The sequence below is a fragment of the Mastomys coucha genome, unplaced genomic scaffold, assembly GCF_008632895.1.
Source record: "Mastomys coucha isolate ucsf_1 unplaced genomic scaffold, UCSF_Mcou_1 pScaffold18, whole genome shotgun sequence".
NCBI lineage: Eukaryota > Metazoa > Chordata > Mammalia > Rodentia > Muridae > Mastomys > Mastomys coucha.
The window spans coordinates 77,602,381-77,623,240 of record NW_022196900.1 but is presented as its reverse complement, the minus strand read 5'-3'; the positions used below and the strand labels follow the sequence as shown (position 1 = coordinate 77,623,240).

Sequence of the window (20,860 nt, the reverse complement as noted above, 5' to 3'; positions counted from 1 at the left end):
AAAAACCAAAAAAAGAAGAGGCAGAGATTTATCTTACAGAGTGTAAGTATCTTACATTTGCCTGTATGGTTCCCTTTCTTCTTGATCACCACATTCAGTAAAGTGATCAGTAGTGCCCAAGCGGTTTTCAAATGCCAAGCAGACAAGAACCACAACACAGAAGCAAATTTGGCGGCACTGACTTTGGGAACTTTCTCAGAAGACATTGCAGAGCAGATCTGTCTCCCAGGATGTCACCTAGAAGCGTCAGCTGGAGCAAAGACTAGGAGGAGATTTCAGCTCGGACATATTCCTTCTTCCTGGGCCAGGTGGGGGTGGACTACACCCAGAGGGACCTGGGAGTTATTTCTCTTAAGAGGTTTCCCTGCTGAGGCAGGCAGAGACTTTGTGTCTGGAAAAATAGGTAGCTACCCCTTTCAGAACCTCTGGAGGGTCTTGGTGGCTGGGACCAGAATATCAGCTATGATGGAGGGTGGGAAGAAGCAGGCCTGCCCTCGGTGTGGAAGGGGTTAAGTTAGTACTGAGAATGATTTGAGCTTGCCCAGGGAAGGGCATCTAGGGATCAGGCCTCAGGGATGAGTGGCTTGGAACTATCACCCATGCAGGACTGATTTGACTTGAGACTTCCCCAACTGTCACAGGTAAGGAGGAGCAGAGACAGTCTACGGCAAGGTCACCTTGTTCCAGTATGTGTCAGCAGACCCCGCACAGATGTCTGAACTACACTGTCATCATTGACAGTAGTGTCATAGGCAGACTGCAAAGTCAGAAGTGGCCAGCTGTGGCCGAGGAGCCCAGAGCACGTTCCTGGAGTGAGAGTTTTTTCCAGGTAGAGAAGGTATATGTAGGCTGGGGCCATGTGCTTGGGGTGGGAGTGGGGGGGAGAGAGCTTGGAAGAGGAGCTTAGAGCTGTGCCTGGTAGTAGTATCTATTGCAACCCTCTGGGCATGTGTGGGGCACCAGCCCCAGCTAGACTCTTTTATATTCTATCCCTGTCATCTAAAGGCAAGTCCCCAAGTCCTAGCCTTTGTTACATCCCATTTCCCTGAGTCAGGGGTTCCCAGTAACTGTGGGGATATTCTGGGGTCACATTTGTCTGTCACTAGGCTGCTGAAGGGAACATAGGGGGGGAGAGGGAAAGAGGGAGAAGAGGAGGAGGAGGAAGAGGGGAGAGAAAGAGAGAGAAAGAGAGAGAGGGAGAAAGAGAGAGAGAGAAAGAGAGGGAGAAAGAGAGAGAGCGAGAGAGAGGGAGAGAGATATTTGGGTGTAGAGTGGTCCCAAGGTCAGGAGCTAGCCTTCTGTCTGTAGCCAGAAGCTCGTGCCTAGAAAGCCATCAAGCCGTTTGAGGCAATGGTTTTGTCCAACTTAGTTCTTATCATCAGGGGGGCCTGTGGGTTAGGGCTGAGAGGTGGAAGGGAGTAAAGCTGTGGCCTCCAGCTTGGGCTGACCAGCACCCAGGCTCTACCCTTTTCCTGGCAGTGCCACAGCCTGGTCTTGACAGCGTCTCCCAAGTAGGCAGGAGACTCGCAGCGAGGCAAGCATCTGGATGCTCCTCACCTGACACCCATGCCACCTTGCAGCACAGTACACAGCACAGGGGGCCCCTGTCCTACTGACGCTTATGTCTTAAGCATTGAGTCAGGCCAAGGAGAAACCAGGTGCCTGGGGTGGGCATTGGGCCTGCGGCTGGTTTGCCCATCCAGCAGGGACCAGGCATGGCATGAACTGGAGGTGGCCTAGCACAGGCAGCCCAGAGCCCTCCTGTAAGCCCTCAGCCACACACCCAGCCTGACGCCCAGGGACTGGCCCTTGCTCTGTATACCATGACAGCAGAATCCAGCATGGCTGGAACAGGCTTTGTGATTTGGGGACAAGGCTGTAGGAGGGGCCTCCTCATGATGATAAAGAGAACTATTTCTGGAAGGTCTTAGAAATGGTAGCCAAAGAGCCTGCGCCGCAGAGGGCTTGCTTTACTTTTTTTTTTTTTTTTAAGCATGCAACAGGTTAAGTTCCATATTTCAACTCGGGATTTAAAGTTTTGGTCATATTACTTTTTTTTTTTTTTAAATAGGGTTTTTGCCTTGGGAACTGGAGGAAAATTCAAAGGACTTGGGACAATTTACAAATCCTCCAAGTTAACAGAGGAGAACCCGAGGCGGCTGGAGAAAGTACCAAACAGCATCCTTGGTTTCTCTCTGTGTGTATGCACACACCCACGCTAATCCAGCCATGAAGGAAGTGTGACATGTTGTTCCTCAGGGATAGAGGTGAAATTGAATCCAAACCCCAGGCTCAGTTGAGGCCCAGACTAGGACCATCCCTAGTCTGGCCTTGGTCCCTTCATCTTTTAGGTATTTCTTAACATAAAGGAGCCAGCCTATGGCCAGGCCTGGGAGGCAGAGACCTACAGTGTATAGGAGAAAGGAGTTGGGCAACCTGGCCTCTTCTATCAGCCCTGGGGGCGGGGGAGGTGGGGTATGGAAGGGAGAAGCTGAGAGCCATGGCTCACACTACAATATTCTCTTCCCTGTGCTATGCTGAGATGCTAGAAAGTAGGTTTTTGTTGTTGTCGTTCCTATTCTTGCAAAAAAAAAGATAATAGATAATGTTCTTGGTCGGGTAGGGTGGGGAGTAGTGGGTTGGTTCCTGTATTTGTGTCCCTCTGTTTTGGGGTTCTGGTCCTTCTGACAGCAGAGAGGGGCAGCTACGAGCTGTGTGTATCCCACATGGGGATCTTGGGGATCTGCCTGTAGGAGTGCTTGCCTTTGAATATAATTACATTTTCCTCCCCTTTTCTTCTTCTCTCTCAGTGCCACAGACCCTCTCCTGGACCTTGAGGTGAGGCCTGCTGCCCGTGTGGCACGTGGTGGTGAAGGTGAGTCCCTCCTCCAGCCTCCAGCTCCTTGTGGGTGTGTTTTGTTTTGTTTATGGATGTGTGTGATTTGTTTTGTTTCTTTTCTTTTTTTTTTTCCCAAGCAACAAAAGGTCTAGAAAAAGGCACAGGTAACTGCTTATGTGGAAAAATAGAACAGATGGGGCTGAGAAGCCGCATGGACAGAGGAACAGATGGACAGATGGGAGAAGAGGCCCAGGGGAGCAAGATGACTCCAGGTGCTTGGCTGGGAATGTCTGCTGCCGAACACTGGAGGCCAGGCGCTGAAGTAGCTGTAGAGGCTAGATGCTTGGGGGGCCACTATCCTTGGGCAGGAATAGAGGTGTCCTGAGCTCCCCTCTACCTAAGAGCTCAGGGGAGCCTTGACGGGTCCTGGGTTCTCCAGAGAAGTTCCTGCTCCGGGGTGGAGAGTACGTGGAGGTCTCTGCCAGGCAGTCTGTGGAGCTGCTGCGGTCCAGTGGTGGGAAACTTGAGGCCTTTAGGTTGGCCAGTGTGTGTGGTGATCCCAAGAGGCCCCTCCAGGACGGTGCCACCTGGTGGCCTTGGGGCAGCTGTGAGGAGCAGGGCCTGTGTGTGCCCATGGGTTCTGTAGGGGCTTCAGAACTGTGAGATTCCCAGTCAGGAGGTCTTCCTGGGCCTCTGCCCGTCCTTTCCTCTTCCAACTCTGAAGAGAGTGTAAACTTGGAGACCTTGGCCACAGGGGACACTGATGCTGAAGGGCTCTCCGTAGGACTCCAGCGGCTGCGCTCCTGGGCTTCTCGGGCCCCAGTTAGGTCACTGCCTTCCCCTGAGAAGCCACTGATCCAGGCCGTGCAGGGTCCAGGAAGCAGGGTGGGCTGGGCTCCTGGCCGGGCCTGTACCATCTGGATCCCACCGATGGGAATGAGGGGACAGGGGGCGCGGTTCAGGTGCTGGGAATGCAGAGGCAGGTGGCTGAAGAGGTTCTCCTCGCTTCGGCTAGGGAGGTGGCCATGGAAGTCATGAGGGGCAGAGAATGGTCGGGGGAAGAGAGGAGCAGGTCCAGCTGATGGGCTTCGGGACTCAGTCTTCTGCTGGAGTTGGAAAACAAAATGGGAGAAGGCAAGGGTTACATGCTGGGCACCTGCAGAACCGAGGGCTCCAGGCATAGAGGGTAGGGAGGCCTGAGATCACAGAGTAAGGCTGGTGAGTGCCACAGAGTCCTACTGCGGTGCTCAGTGAGCTTCCAACTGGGCAACTTAGAGGTGCATGTTGGCCCACATCTGTAGGAAGTGGCTCCTGGGTGTGGGGGCTCTGTGATCACCCTGATCTGCCTTGGCTCTTCTGCCTCTCTTCTTAAAATGGTCTTGGCCTAACCCTTGCATATGCATTCCCACCCAAGGATCTCAACCTTCCACTACAGGAAGCTTAATGAGGCAAGGAAGATGCTTCAGTCAGTGTTCCTCCAGGAGAGATGCTTGGGGTCATAACAACACAGTGTGAGAAATGTCAACAGGGGCAGTGCCAGCCTTGGGCAGTGCCAGCCTTGGGCAGTGCCAGCCTTGGGCAGTGCCAGCCTTGGGCAGTGTCGGCCTTGGGGGCAGTGCAACAGTGGTACAGACACTGAAAGGCACCAGGTGGGGACAGTGTAGATAATGGAACAGTGCCAAGGAGGGTGATGGGCAGTAGTGGTGGCATGGTAGGGCACGGTAGTGACAGAGATAGGGCTGCTTTCAGCCATTATGCTCAGAGTTCTACAGGGATGGTGTGGACTGTGGTGTTCATGGAGGAGATGGGGACTGAGGATTTTGGTAAAGCTGTCACCTGTTCCAAGGACACACGTGGACAGGGAAGGGATGGCCGAGGGATTACATGAGTGTTATATCCACATCCAAGGCTACCCTGCCCACTAGGGCCAGAACCCAGAGCCTGTGAGCACCAGAGCCATGTTTGGGGCTTCTGAGGGTACTTCAAAGTACAATAAACTGGCTGGCACAGCAGGCCCAAGAAATGCTCCCTACATGACCAGGAATACCAGCCTGGATCTGGGTGTGAAGCACAGAAGGTGTGAATGGGCAGAGAGGTGGTGTGGACCCCAGGAGGGCCACAGCGGGGACTTACCCATGCAGAGGTGCACATTTCAGGGCTTCTGCTGAGAAGTGTGTGAGGTAGAGGCACGGGCTGGAGGAGAGCCCGTGGAACCGGCCCCAAGCCCAGGCCACTCTTGTCTGCTGAGGGGCTGCAGGGCCCAGTCAGGGCCCACTTCCCTGGCAGCACTGTCTGTGGCAGTGACTCGGTCTGACCCAGAGACCATCTCCTGGTGGGTGAATATCTGGGGGTGCCTGTGTCTGTGGCACACTCGAGTCCAGTGGGCACTTCTCTTCCTATGGGGTAGGGAGTGAGATGGGACAGCTCTGGTCTTGGAGACCCACAAAGGTGTGGACCCAGGTCCCTTCCTGGGCCCATCTGGGGACCACGTGTGCTCGTGACTGAGGCCTGAGCTTCTCGGGCCGGTGAACATCGCTGGGGAGACGAGTCATTTTTGGTGAGTGAATGTTTGCGAGCGAGTGAGGGGCGGCTGCCTGCTTCTTTGCTTGGGGACCATGGCCTCCTAGGGGACGTGGTCTTGGGACTCGGGGCTGAGTTCATGCCCTTTTCCAGTGTGGCTAGTCCCAGCCGGGGAAGGCCTTGGGCACTCCGGCTAGGTGTGGAACAACTGCTGGCTGTCAAATGCGTGGCTTCTGAGATGGAGCTGCCTTGTGGGACCTCATCAGAATTGCTATCTGGAGGCTGAGGGTCCTGAATGGGTGAGGAGTCCTCCTGTAGTGTGGCTGGCAGGCAGAGCGGGGCTGCCTCTGAGGATGGTCTGGACAGCTCATCCTGGCTCTCTTCTTCTTCCTCCTCCTCCTCCTCTCCCTCCTCCTCATCTTCATCCAGGTCTGAGTCTGAGTCAGAGTCCTCCAGGCCTGAGAACTGGTGCTCCTCCACAGCCTCGGCGCCCTCTCGCCCCTCTGAATCCTGGAGCAGGTCTTCACTGGTTCCTGAGGAGAGAGCACAGGGGACCCAGGATTATAGCCGCTTCAGGTTAAGCCCGGTTTCCCTGCCTGCCAAGTAGGCACAGTGCCACATGGCAGATGACCAAGTGACATAGCAGATAGAAGAATACTCTGTAAATAATAGCACACAGTGACCTCATGCCTTGGCGTACATGCTCAGCTCCGAGGGCTTCAGGTACGTGAATTCATGTGGCCCTCAAAGAATCCTGGCATCACTGGGAACCTGGTGCTTCTAGTCTTACCTCCATGTTGTGGATAAGGAAACTGAGGTAAGGGAGATTAAGTCACCTGCCCAAGTAAGGCAGAAGCAGGCCTGGGGCTTCTCTGAGGCACACTCTTGTGCCATCTGCTTTCCGGCTTCTCGGTGTGGGTTCCACCGCGAGCCAGTTATAATGCTGTGCCTCAGTCTCTCCTTCTGTTAAGTGGATGTCTCACTGCGAGGGCCCAAATAATTACAGCCACTGTGGCCTCATTACTGATGGCATCTATCACTCTGGGACAGGGCATGCGGCTGGCCCAGCAGACAGTCCCGGCCAGCCTGCTCAACAGCTCTGAGCTGATGGCAGAGTTCAGCCTTTGTGAGGAGCTGGGTTAGGCTGGCTTCAGTCTGCAGGGCAGGCCTCCCCCCACCCCCCGCCACTCCTGCCCTGTGGAGCACTTGGAATGCCAGCTTCCAGGTCTGGCTTCTTATGGGTGGAGCTGGGTTGAGGCTGTGCCACCACCAGCAATGGAGATCGAGGCATCTCTGAAACGGGCAGCTGCCTGCACTCCGGGGGAGTACCTGGAGAGTTTGTGCTCTGTTGGCCCATCACTAGACTGCGGTGACATGACCAGTTTGTGCCATTTCCAGGTGGCCTAATATATCCGTTAGCCCTATCACTCACCAATATTCCCAGGCACCAATATTCTATTTTCCCCTGGTCAGGAAAGATAGGCCCAGAACCCTGGGGTACTGGCTTTGGCTCTCCACCATGCCCAGGGAAGGGCAGTGACGCTAATACCTCAGTGGTCAGGTACCAAAGTAGATAATGTGAACATTCATTAGGATAGAGAGAGAAAATTGGGGATAGAGAAGGAGTTTTTAGGCACAGAGAGGGTCATGAGGCCAAGGGCAGGGTTTGGGCAGATGGGGAGCCAAAAGATGAAGCTTTGAGAGGAATGGGTGATGGGAATGGGAGAAGACATAACAGACAGGGGGGGGGGAGGGGCAAGCCTTGCATCAGCTCATTTCGCTGACCTAGGAGTTTGGTAGGAGTCCTGACTGCAGGCCTCAGGTTTTACTCAGCCCTGGCCCTCACTCACACACAGTTGAAACCCAAGCACAGAGAAGGCCACAGCGTGCTCCACACAACCATCCAGCTGTCTCCTGGCTGAGTCAGAACTAAGGTTCACAGTCCTCATGTTATCACGCTCTAGTTCAAAATGATATTATGCTTTCAGAAGCAGATGTAGCCCCGAATCCCCACCCTGCCATCTTCTTGCTGGGTAGTGATGGCTAGCTCATGTCCTTCTGTGTTCGCTGCCATCTTCTCCATCTGCTTCCTGTAGGCAGGTGGCTGGGGTGGCACTGTTAGCAGATGAAGGCTGATGAAGGCTCCTGACTGGGGAGGGAGATGGGGCCAGCATTTCTTGACATCCATCAGGATAGGCCCCAAAGCCCTTCTTTACTGAGGAGAAAGTGACCCCCCCCCCCCCCCCCCGCATGAGTCCCCAGTACGGGGATGATGGCAGCTCTCTCCAGACCACACTATTTCAGTCACTCCACATCTGGTTCCTGCAGCTATCTAAGGGATTCCCCTGCCTGCTCACTGCCCCCCACCCCTGCCTCCTTCCTGATATTCCACATGGAGCTTTCTGCCTTTAGAGCCATCAAAGCCAGTGGAAGGCACTGGACAGAACCTTCTGGGTGCAGTTTTTAAGACTGGCCACATGGTGGCGGTGGCTGACAACCTACTTCTTAGCAGTGTGCTGGAGCTGCCCACATCCTGACTTGGTGCTTTTCAGGGCAGTTCCTGCTACCAACTGTATGTTCAGGATGCCCAGTTCCTAATGCCTGTCCCTGGGTCTGCCTTGGTGCATGAAGTAACAACTCCATCTTTCCAGTCTCTTAGGTTACGAAGCTTGGAGCCATCCCTGGCCCCTTTCCACCTCCCCTCCTCTGTCCTCTATGATGTCCAGCACCATCTATGGGCTCAGCCTCTGAATGCACCTGGAATCAGACCACTTCTCACCTGAACTGTGCTCATGTGTCTGGCCTGGATCACATCCCTACACCCCTGCTGGAGTTCTCTGTACACAGGCAGAGGACATATGGATTACCCCATTACATTCAAGGATAGACGACAGATGACAGTCAAGTTGGCCCCCTGTCTTTCATGGCCCTTCATGGCCCCGAGTCTGGTTTACTTTTCCTTCACATGAAATGGGGCAATACAGGTTCCTACTATTTGTTACAAGGACCTCGACAGGACACCATCTGTGGTTTGGTGTGCATTTTGACAACATGGGGGCCTCACATTATAGTTTGTGAAGACAGTGCTTTGAGTAAATTGTTGTAAACGTTGGTTTATTCAATGTTAAAAGAAGTCTGATCTAATTTTTCTTAGATTGCATCAGCTTTTTCCTTTCTTCTCTCCCTCCCCCTCTCCTCGTCTTGTCACACGGATCCTGCCTCCCGAGACTTTCAGCTAAGGTCTGACACTTCTGGAGGCCCGGCCCATCCATCTGCCACAGCCCCTCTGGCTTCCTGCCTGCCTCCCTCCTTACCCCTGTCCCCTGCCCTGTCTGCTCCCAGTCTGCCTCTAGCTTGCCTCTGATGCTGGAGGACCATAGCCAGGTTGTAGTGATGTGTCAGGGCTGGGAAGGGCTGGGCCTACGGGATCTAGCTTTGTGTGTCTCAGAGACTCTTGCAGCCCCACAGATCACATGGTAGGCTCCTAGCAGAAGACGCTTCCAGCTAAGTGCCTGAAGATCCAGGAACCACTAAGACAACTCAGGGCCCACGTTTAGAATGAGCCTGGAACACACTGGGTGCTCCATGTCGCCTGTAGTTACTCATGGGCTCGTGTTCAGCAAGCATTGCCTGAGGTCCCGTTGGTGCTGGCTTTCCACTGAATACTGGGTTAAACCGAACTGCTCAGTTACCGGCCATGTGGCACTGGGGAGCATTTTATGAATTTAGCATTTGCTGCTTCCCAATTGTTCAGCAAACTAGAGGGGAGGATTTGGAAAAGAGGGAGGGAGGGTGGGAGGGAGAGGAAGGGGAACAGTAGTAGAAATGAGGGTGGCTGGAAAAGGGGGAGGGCCGGGGTAAGGGGAAGAGATGGAAAGTGGAGAGGGAGAGAGGGTTAGTGCAGTACCTTCTTCGGCTTCCAGCTCCTCCAGCACCCCCGTCTCTTGGCACTTTTTGCTGTGGGCTTTCGACTTCATGTGCTTAGTCAGATTCCCTGGAAAGAAATGAGAACAGACTCATGGCCTGGCGGCAGGGAGAGGGTAGAGAGGGCCAGGGTACATGGAGGCAACACGCAGTTGCCAGGCTACAGCTCCTTAGACAAATGCCAAGGGCTGGGCAGGGGCCAAGGCCTCCTGGGCCCCAGTGTCCAGCCAGACTCTGCAACTGTAACTGCTACAGAAGGTCAAACACCAGAGCTGGGGCAGGGAGGGCATGCAGCTGGGAGGGGGCAGGGTGCAGTGAGAACCTGAGATGCTGGTTAAAACACAGAGAAACTGAAGGAACACTCAAGTGCATTTCTTTTTCCTGCTTCTGTGTTATGTTTGGGCCCGGGAGCTGGTGGCACACTCAGATAAGATAATTTGCAATCTTAAATGCTGGAGTGACATGGGGTTCTCATAACTAACACAGTGGCTGGAGACTGAGAAGTCCTTCTGACCGAGTATACTACTAGGTCACCATAAGGCCCATCCTTACGGTCTAGGCAGAGAAAGCAGGGCATGGTTCCTTGCAGGAGCAGTGAGGTGTGCAGGGAAGGGACATGAGCCTCACAGGCTCTGGGATCCAGGCTGGGATGGCCTTTGGGAAAGCCCCCTTTCCCTAAGTGTGGACTGAGGACTAGGGTGCTTTGGGGATGGGCTATCCAAGGCTCTATGAAGCCCTGAGGTACTGGAGCTATAGTTTCTGGGGGGAGGGTAACAACAGCAACAGTGTCAGGTTCCCCATGGTACACGTGCGACAGGCTGCAGGGTGATGAGCTTCGTGGACAGCAGGTTCTGGGAGGAAGAGGCTAGGCTCCCTGTCCTGTCCCCAGAGAACACAGACAGACGCCACATGAAGTTCCTTTGGGCTGTGCTCTGAGGACTATTGGATTTCCACATGGCTGATCCTATAAAATGTTGGAAACTCTCAGGTCAGGTATGCTGTCTCATAAGCCTTAAAGTTTGAATGGACGGATGGACGGGGGTAGAATGGAAAGATGGAGTCTCTGGAAACGAGTGCACAGGGGGACTAGGGGATGGACGAATGCATAACTGAACAGAGGAACACGAAGAGAAAGATAGCGTGAGGATGGATGAACAGGACACTGGAGGAGGAGACGATGGCAGGCAGATGGAGGTGGCGAGATCCATGGAGAAAAATACATGGGGGAATGGGTGGAATTTGGCCTGTAATCAGATAGAAGGATGGGTGGGTACATGATCGGAGGAATGGATGTCCACACGTGGGAATGTATGGGAGGCTAGACCAGAGGTGAAAAGGAGAATGGGTGGGCAGACAGATAGATGTGGGGTAGGGGGAAAAGAAAATGTGTATGTGGGGGCGCAGGGGAAGGGGACACTGTTAGATGAATGGACAGGAGACAGGGCTAATGGGAAGAGAGATGGACAGACAAATGAACACAGCCTAACCAAGAGTCATTGCCACTCAGAAACGTCAGGTTTCACTGAGGCCACTGGGGAAGCACAAGTGAGATTCCTGAGGTTGGGTGAATATGGTGGCCAGACTAGAGATGAGCTAACACTTCACTTTCCACTCATTATCCAACTCTACCCTGCGTCTGGATGGAGAGCTCCTGAGTGAGTCGCATGCCCTTCACGTTCCCTGTCTGAGCGAGCAGGCAGGAGGTGAGACAAGAGAGCTGTGGACCAGAGATCCCAACTGTCCTGAGGTTCCAGTCCTTGGGTCCCTTCTCTGAGTACCCTTGCTGCTCACACTGGTGACATTTGCCATATACATTATACCTGGAGAGTTTAGAGTTCTAGTCAACCGTGCTAGACACAGAGAGCAGTGTTTGTAGTCTACCAAGAAATGTCCCCCAGAAGCAAAGTGGTGGGTGAGATTCCACAGACTGTGTCATTCAACCCACTAGGCTCAGTCCCTCTGTTTCTGACCTAACTCTGGCCTCAGGTGCTGGTGACATCATTGGGCAAGATTCCTGGCTGTCCTGGGTGCTGGCAAGGCTCCTGTAAACCAGTGCAGTGAAGCAACTCACCCAGAACCACAGCGCTGGCTAGGGTTAAGCTCTGTCTACACTCAGGTCTTGGGACCCTTGGATGCGGCTGGCCTTGCCGTGGTTTTGTAGCTTAGATGGCCTGGTAGAGGGGGCTGGGGGGAGGGTGCTCTGGGCTCGGTACTGCTAGCTATGTTCTTTTGAGCAAGCTTTTCAATATTTCTTACTCTGTGGGGGTCCCAGTCTCTGTTTCTTTAAATATCCACCTTGTGGGAACACTGGGAAGATCGGAAGACAAAGCATGTGAGAGTGAACTATGGCTGGCCCAGAGCAGACCCCACCCCCAACGACAATCTCTTTTATTTAATATTGTTCCTGGGATGCAACCCAGGGCCTTGTGAATGGTAGGCCATCCCTCTACTCTGACTCTGCCAGGCTGTACTGGATGGGGGGGGGGGGCTGGTGATCACAAGGTACTCTCACCCTTGAGTAGGAACCTCAGTGGCTCTCTGAAGAGGCAGGAGGGAGCCCAAACCCCAAAGGCCTGTCCTGCCCCTGTCAACATCCTGTAGAAGCTACAGGCAGGGGGCTTGCCCAGCCAAGGTTTTCTCAGTCAACCCAGCCCCCATGGACAATGCAGCCTGGCATCTGGAAGTGGAGGATGGGTGGGCGGCTGGAAGAGCAAGTGTCTGGAAGGGGAGCTGGCTCTAGCAAGAGCACCAGACAATCACCTTGTCCCCTGGGCTGAACAAGGACCCACCCACAGCTACCACTTCTGTCTCCTAGGTGATCAGTGTAAGGGCTTATCCATGGCTCAGCCACCCTCTGGCCTGTAGGAAGAATCTAAAAAGAGGAAAAGGACCCTCTTAGGGCTAGCCTGCTACCTCCTCCTGCCCCACGTCCTGAGACCCTCTTCCAAGAGTTCCCAGAGGCCAAACTGCCACCTCAGTGTGTGACAGACACAGAGACAAGACACAAACAGGCAGACAGAGACAGACTGGAAGAGTCTCCTGGCATAGGCATTGCCAGGTGGTGCAGACAAGGGATCGAGGGATACCAGGCCTAGCCTTAGTACCCATACATCCTGCCTGGAACCATAGCTCAAGGGCAGACAGACAGATCCGGAGAGGAGAGGAGGGGCTCATCTCATCATAACTGACAGATGACAGAGTTTCAGAGATGTGGCTCCAAGGAAAGCCAGCTGCTCTGGCCCCCTGCCCTCCCTTCATGCCTAAGGGGAATCTCTGTTCTCATCTATTATCACCTGCTCTGTGCTGGGCATGAAGTACGAGATGCCAGGTTTCAGACTGACTTTTCCTGTCCCTGGCTCAGAGACCCAGGGGAGGAAGACCTTAGCTTGCTTCTGGTCATTGGCCAAGAACAAAATCCACTCTAATGAAGGTACTCCCTGTACCTCTGGAAATGCGAAGGCCACAGTCCCCAGGATGTACTCTCAGGACCCTGAGGTGGCTCAGAGGCTCCGAGACAGAGAGACCCAGGGAAAGTACCCATAGGATAAACTGCCACCTCAAACAGACCTTCCAGAATGAGTGAGGCCAAGTTGTTGAGTGGGAGTTTCTCAGGGGACTGGGGCCAGGTGCATGAGCAGGCCAGAGGGGAGGCTTCCTCTGGGCTCTTCATGCTGAGGGCAGAAGATGCACTCCCTCGGCATACCTGGAAGAGCACCGTGCTATCCAGAGGTTGCCTCAGCCACTGGAGGGAGGAAGATGAGGTTATCGTGTCCTTGGAACCGAGTCTGTTCGGCTTTTGAGATCTCTTCTGGCCCAATCAAAAAGTTACCCACTTTCAAAGTTAAGGGCTTCCTTGTTCACGTTGTCAGTCAGTGATTCCAATCTCTCTTCCACAAAAGCCCAGAAGAGAAGAGACTGGAGAAGGGGGCGTGAGACAGAGGACCCACTCATGCTATGCTGGGCGGCTTTGGGTCAGGCAGGGCTCCTGCCTAACGGCCTTCTCAACACCTTTTGAGACACTGCTTCTGAGATGCTAAGGGAGAGGACCAGGAGAAGGAAGCAGAAGGGTGGGTGTCTCCATCCAGTTCCAGATCACAATGGGGAACTCAAGCTCCAAGATGATGTCGAGAGGACAGAGGAGAGCAGGGTCTGCTAACAGGTAAGAAATGAGCAGTGGAACGTGCCAGAAAAGAAGCTACTGGGCCTAGGAATATGACAAGCCACTCCTGACCCAGTGTGGCAAGAGCAGAAGGCAACAGGAGCCTAGAGGGCTCAGCTCCGTCCTGTCCTTAGCTATTGCCCACCCCCTGTGATTCAGAAGAAAAGACACGAGGAAAGTCAAAGTCTGCCTTGAGTTCTGTCTCTGGAGCCCCCGGTGGCTCCTCCGCTAGCTAACTCAGAAGAGGAGACAGGAGCCTCATGTCCAAACACAGGCATCTACAAAGTATGAGAGGCAAAAACCACCTGGGGTGCTCACCCCCAGCTTCCTTGCAAGGCCCACCATCTTTCTCTGCAAGCAAGCTACAGGACCTCCCAGCGAGGGAAGGGTCCCATTCAAGAACCTTGCTTGTCCATCCCATGAGGGCCTTGAGACTATAGCAGGCCCAGACCACCATTGTCCACCATTGCTCTCTGAGATGCACGCTCTCAACAGCCAGTCCTTCCTCTCACAAATGACTTCCAGACCCTGTCCTGACTCTGATGTGGGTTAAGGCTGGAAGCTGAATGATAGGCTCTCAGGATGGGGTTGGGAGTAGGTTGCAGCCGGACCCTATACTAAATGCTGCAGAGAAGAGGGTTGGATCAGAGAATGCTGGGTGTGGTGAGGAGGAATAGAGAAAAGTGAACATGCAAGTGTGTCACGTGGCTCCAAGTGGAATGGATCCCCTAGTGCAAGAGTGAGTGTGACAAGTGTGCATGCCAGAGGTCATCAGATCCATGGAAGACATGCAGAGGAAAGGGTGATGACGTCTACAGAGAACCACAAAGTGTGGACTTAGAGCCTGTGGAATATGGGCGGGAGCTTGAGTGATTGTGGCAGCTGTGGGCATCACTGACCAGTCTGGAGCCACTGTTCTGCCATGGGTACCGAGTGGGCTCAGGATGTGGGGTTACTCCAGCCCTCAGGCAGAGGGCTCTGTGCTGGGGCTCCCCCAGGGGGGATCCCTGCCATAGGCAGGGTGGTGCCCCAGTTGACTATCTCTTACCTTTGGTTTTAAAAGCAAAGTGACAGTGCTTGCACACATAGGGCCGGACGTCAGTGTGGGTGCGGATGTGTTTCTTCAGCATGCTGGGCTTCTTGCAGCGAATTCCACATTCCTCACAAACATATCTCCCTCGGCCGCGGCCTCGCACATATATATACTCTTCGTTTGATTTGTACCTGTGAGCAACAGGTGTCATGTAAAGGAAAAAAAAAAAAAAAGGCGAGGAGGCAGGCAGAGTCCCAGAAGATGAGCTGCATCCAGCCAGGTGTGGACACTGGAGAGAACCATGTGCTGTAGCTACAGAGCTGAAAGGGGCTCAGTTGCCCTGAGGAGCCACCGCTGACTCCTGCAGCCCAGTGTCAGGTAGGTGGGATGGGATCTTCCCTTTCCTCAGAGCTGCAGGAGCCGATTTTTCACGGCAAGAAAGGAAAGGACAGTAAAAGTGGCAAATTCCCCGTAGCCAGCTGCTGCCATGGCTCTGCCACAGAGAACAGCCACTGGAGGCCATCAGAGCCGCCAAGAGAGAAAAACTCATAACGTGATAGCCGCTGCCATTCATCAAGCCCTTCACCTGAAGCAAGTCACCATTGCCTCACAAGGAAGAGCTAAACAGGTAGAGAGAGGGTGAGACACTCACCGAAGAATACCTAGTCAGAGAGGGCTGGACCAGACCCTGTACCTTCCCACGCCAAACTGTCGCCTGTTGGGGTGCACTGTGCGAAGGTTGTCTCTGTATATTTGGTTGTCGGCTGCTGTGCTCTCGGAGGCGAGTACTGGCTGGATTTGGGTACTGTTATTCTTTATGCATCATCACGTGCCTCAGAATTTTGCAAACACTCTTCCTCCCTTGCCTGTTGATTGATCTTAATAAAGATCAGGTGGCCAATAGTTAGGCAGAAGAGAGAAGGACAGAACTTTTCAGCCCGAGAAAGGATCTCTGGGATATGAAATCAGTGGTAGGAGGGGATTTGCCAGCAGGACACAGAGGGGGTTGATAGTGTACCAGGACTGAGGGCGAGGTAAAGAACTAGGGTTGGGTGGTAGGTAGGATTATTTAGGATTAAGTTAGATGAACTAGCTGTGAGGTAGCCCAAGCTAAAAGTCTAAGCTACAATACAAAGAAATAAGTCTGTGTGTCATTATTTAACGGCTGGTGGGTCCAGAAAGTCTTGATGTAGTCATCTCCCCTAAGAGTCAACAAAAGAAGGTGGCTGATCAGGAAGTCACCCAGATTCGTGTATGAGGGAGGACCAGGGGCTGCCATTGCCTTCCTGGGCACACACTGAACCAGGGTCCCTGAGCTCTCTTCCTTATCCCATACCGGAGGCATGAAGAACATCAGGAGAAACAGCTCTGGAAGATCCAGGAGGTAGCTTTCTACCTCAGGAGCCATGGACCACTAAAAGACAGACGGGGATGTGTCTGCCTCAGCAAGAACTGCTTGTCATGCGCTCTCACTGGAGGGGCAGCTGGATGGATGGCAGAGAGAGGACAGCACCTAGGACTCGACACTGCTCAGACTGACAGATGTGACCAGGATGGGCTTGAAGAGGGGCTCTTAGAGAGGAGTTACATGTAGCAGTAGAGGGTTTATCTCATACCTCATGCTTACATACCCACAAGCACACACTCCTCACACACTTGTGCCTATAACAGTCACAGCTCACACAAACAATCACACACCACTCGTGCCCACAGTCATATACCCCAAACACCCTTAGTTACCCTAACATCTGCAACCCCACACCCCAAACACCCATAGACATCTCCACATCACATTAAGGACAGAGGGCTTTTTGCGGAGAGGTTTGTCATCCTATACCACCTGGTCATACCACTATAGAAGCTGGGTGCCATCTGCTGGCCAGCACGTGGCTAGGCATGGTAGGGAGGGTGGCAAGCAGAAGGGAGGATTCTCAACAAGGACAAAGGAACAGGTGTGCTAAAAGGTATGGGAAGTTGGCAGGGAGAAGAAAGGAGACCACACAGGTCATGTAGGCCGCATGATCAATCATTGGGCAGTTTAAAGACCCCAGACCTGATTGAAGATTGCATTGCAGATAAACAAAATCTCAATAAGAAACAACTACCCACTTGCTGAGGGAAGGGTAAAACTGGGAAAGTACTAGGGCAGGAAATGCAAGGTATTCTGGGAGTAAACTCTCCAGTCCTTGGCAGCTGTCCCTATAGAGGAGGGTTCAGGGTGAGGGAGAAACAGACATCTTAAGTTTTCACTGGCTTTATTCTCAAGACCACTCACAGGCTGGGAATGAGGCAATGAGGACCCTCACTTTAACAACTGTGGGTAAGATATAGATACGAAAGATACGCAGAAACATCTAGCACACAGCTGGGGCATATGGATGCAGAATGTTGTAGGTTTGTGAAGAGTAGGGTAGCTGGGTGAGAGAATGGAAGGCCACTCAGGGGTGCCGTGTCAGGCCCAGGGGAGAGGTGTGCAGGAAAAACAAATGCCCATCCAACCTGCCTCGCACACAGCAAGGCCAAAGCAACAAGGACCAAGGACAGGGCTGAGCTTCGGAAGCCCAGGAGAGCTGGCTTAGAAAGGGGCAGGGCAGCAGAGTCGCAGGTCATGGAGGGCCAAATATGGTCATTGAAGGCTCAGGGAGTTTGAAGAGACAGCTCCAGTTGAACACAGGGTTCTACCCTTCGACTTGCTTCAACTCTTTGAAGGCCGAGACTGTAGCTTTGTGGAACACCCTTCTGTCAATGTGGGCCAGCCCTTCCTCTGTCTGACCCCAGCACCCACCTTGTTTAAGTCAGGCCCCTCCTACCAGTCAACCATGTTTGCTGGAACATACCCAGAGTCTAGCATGGTACCCGGTGCCCAGCAAGAGCTCAGTAAATGCTCAGTAAATGTACAGGTCAGAACAGTAGCCAGGGCTTTGGTTCAAGTATACTGGGATCAGGCTCTGCACTGATTTGCCCACCCCACGAGCCCTTAAACACAAGTTTCATCTAATGTTGAGGGCTCCTCCAACATGCACAAGCATGAATGAACATGCCCTTCCTTCCTTCCTTCAAGTTTTTTAAAAAAGATTTATTTATTTATTAATAAATAATATACAGTATACAGTATTCTACATGCATGTATACCTGCAGGCCAGAAGAAGGCACTAGATCTCATTATAGATGGTTGTGAGCCACCATGTGGTTGCTGGGAATTGAACTCAGGACCTCTGAAAGAGCAGAGAATGCTCCTAACCTCTGAGCCATCTCCCCAGCCCAGAAGAGAAGCTCCTTCCAGTTTTTAAATTAAATTTTAAGTTAGCAGACAATGTAATGAGCTTCAACACGGCACACTTTTTCTTCATTAGATTTTGTTTCCCCAACCCCATATACCTTGTCCCCTGTACCTACTCTGGCTGGTTCCTCTCAACAAACAGTTCCCCTTTCTGTTTTCTGCCTTATGCAGGCTTACTATGTAGCCCAAGCAAGTCTCACACTTTCAGTCTTAACTGACTATGTTATAGGCATATAACATAACTTTCTAATGAGAATGGATATGAGCACAGAGTGGAGGCCAGAATGACTTGAGTCTGACCTCTGCATTTTACTAGAACTTTCTAGTGAGGGCTCTCCCATAGGACCAGTCCATCTTAAATCCTTGGGAATGCAAAGCAGTTTATAGACTAAACATTATCCACCTTTCTGTCCAACCCCCAGTCCATTTGCTCCTATACAGAAAAGGTAGCCAAGGCCCAAAGAGCTTGACTGACATAGTCAAGATTGCCCAGAGCTGATCTTCGCACCCAGCTGCCATGCAGACTGCTGCCCACTCTTAGATGGTGCTGAATGTAGTTTCCCAGTGACCTTGTATGGTGGTTTGAATATGCCTGGCCCCGGCGAGTGGCACTATTAGGAAGTGTGGCTTTGTTGGAGGAAGTGTGTCACTGTGAGTGTGGGTTTTAAGACCCTTGTCCTAGCTGCCTGGAAGCCAGTCTTTTCCTGTTTGCCTTCAGAACAAGATGTTGAACTCTTAGCTCTTTCTGTACCATGCCTGCCTGGATGCTGCCATGTTCCAGCCTTAATAATAATGGACTGAACCTCTGAACCTGTAAGCCAGCTCCAATTAAATGTTGTCCTTATAAGACTTCCTTTAGTCATGGTGTCTGTTCACAGCAGTAAATCCCTAACCTCGGATCTTCATGCTGCAGACAGGGAAGGACAGCATTGTTGTCCACCCAGCCTTTCCTGAAACTGTTGCCTGGAAAGAGACATCCAGGTGTTGGCAGCTGCAGAGAGCCAGGGCTGGAAAGCAGAGAAGCAAACCGCCTCTTCACTACTGGATGCTTTCTCCTGGAGGTCTGACACACAGGCTTCCCTTTACAAACGGGAGGAGTGCCGACCCTCTCTGTCAGTTAGGTGACTCCAAGACAGTCTACTGTTGGCAGGCTTGGTGTAGGTGGCCCATGACTCTGGGGACCCATGTAGCTTCTCAAAACCCTACTGTCCGCCTGTCCACAGCAGGCCAAACTAGCCAGAGTGTCAGCTACTCTGGTGTTTCTATTAAAAAAAAAAAGACAACTCTAGGAATTTGGAATGTATTAGCTACAGGGAATCTTAAGATCAGACACCTTGACTGTGAGATTTAGAGCCAGGCAGTGGGGGTTCAGCAGAGCAGCCCTAGCAGCCCCAGCTCTAGAGCTCCTAAGTCCTATGTGGACAGGAAGTAGCTCTCTGTCTTTTGGTCTGGGTTTGGGTGCTGTGTGTGCCTGTGTGTGTGTGTGTGTGTGTGTGTGTGTGTATGCACAGCTGCCAAGCATGCCTTCGACAGCTATTTTTGAGTTCCACTGTAGCTCTAAGCCTGAGCCTGGAGACTCCAAAGCAAAGAAAACCTCCAGGCAGGCCAGCCCTAGTCAGAAGGACTTCCTCTAGTCAAAGTGGAAATGAGGCTGGCATCATGCTCAGAGCTACTAGGCAGCTGTGAATGGAGATGTCTGACTTTGGTGCTATGGCATATAACACACTAGGTCTTAGACTGAGGTGAGTTCCCTGCCTGCATTCGGCTGATGGCACTGAACTTCTCGTCTGGACAGTCAGTGCGTGTGACGCCTTGGTTTGTAGCTCTATAGACTCTCTGGAGTTGTTAATACGACCTGAAACTTGCACTAAGTTGACAGGTGTTTGGCACAGATTATACCAGAGGAGGTGAATATCCTTCTGCAGGTTCCAGAAGAGGGGTACAGTGGGGGTGAAATGGCAGAGAGGATGAGGTGACCTCAGGCTCTGTGTATGACACAGATGCGGGCATCATAAGCCACTGTAAGGCAGTGAGCTCCCTGTCACAAACCCATGCTCCCCATTGCACAAGCCAGGTAGACAGATAGGGAGGAGCCCATGACTGTGAACCTAATGGGTTGCTGGTGGACCAGAGTGCTGTCAAATGGATGGGTATTTTCTTACACAGCCTACATTTATTCCTAAGACCAAATAGAGGGTGGGCTGTGTTTGAATGCTGAAGAGGTAGAGGGGGTGCTTGCAGGGGATGTGTGTATGGAGGACTACAAGAAACGGAAGGCAGGGCACATAGCCTCTCTGAAGGGTCAGAGACTGCTGCCAACCAGTTAAAGGTGGCATGAAATTGCTGTATTTTGCAGGTTTCCTGAGAAAACCCACTAATCCAGAAGGGGGAAAAACAACTAAAAATATCAGTGAACTCATATAGCTTTTACTGGGTGCCAACTGCTATTTTGAAAAGCTCACATGTTACCTCATTCTGATCACATGACAGTGGATGAGCTATGGGCTCTACCCATCCCACTCACACTGTGGAGACAGTTATAGAGCATCAAGTACCTGCCCAAACTCACACTGTCAGTTCATGGAGCCAGAACTTGAACCCAGGTCACCTACCTACACAGTCAGGATCTTAAAGGCTGTGTAATTGTGTCCTAAAAATAAACAAAGCAAAACTGTGTAAGTCAAATAGAATTCAAGGAGACAGAGACCCAACCTAGAACTAAGTTAGTTCAAGGTACTTGAGCCCTGAGGCCAGGAAGCTGAGTCCTTGCAGGTCCATCTAACCCTTCAAGTTCATGACTTTTCTCTCTACCGAGCTATGTCATCCTCTTGACTAAGGGGATGGATGCCATGGCCTCTAGGCTATCCTCTGAGGCAGAGAGCTACAAAGGCTGCTTTGTGCTTGTGCTGTTGATGGGTTCCACACACAGTTACAGTTTAACTGTAAAACTCTTGCTTCTCCTCCAACGTTGGCTATATAAAGGCTTTTCAACTTCCTGATTGTATTATGATCTTTCGACCACTCTGGCATTGTGGGTACAATCACGCCAAGCGAGAAGATGCAACTGGAAATGTTCACACTGGGTGTCTCGGGAACTGAGAGAAG

General features: G+C 52.3%; 1 protein-coding gene across 4 annotated transcripts in view; it reads right to left on the bottom strand.

Moving 5' to 3' along the window:
- Positions 1-836: 836 nt before the first annotated feature.
- Hivep3 (HIVEP zinc finger 3) overlaps positions 837-20,860 on the bottom strand; it is a 397,924-nt gene continuing 377,900 nt past the window's right edge. For 3 of the 4 annotated variants that reach the window (XM_031378480.1, XM_031378481.1, XM_031378482.1), the window contains 4 exons: positions 14,491-14,666; positions 9,267-9,353; positions 4,973-5,892; positions 837-3,945 (listed from right to left, as the gene is read on the bottom strand). In XM_031378480.1, the coding sequence (XP_031234340.1) occupies positions 3,175-3,945; positions 4,973-5,892; positions 9,267-9,353; positions 14,491-14,666 (1,954 nt within the window). In that variant the 3' untranslated portion in view covers positions 837-3,174. The remainder of the gene's footprint in view (positions 3,946-4,972; positions 5,893-9,266; positions 9,354-14,490; positions 14,667-20,860) is intronic. The other variant, XM_031378483.1, reaches the window with a different exon arrangement.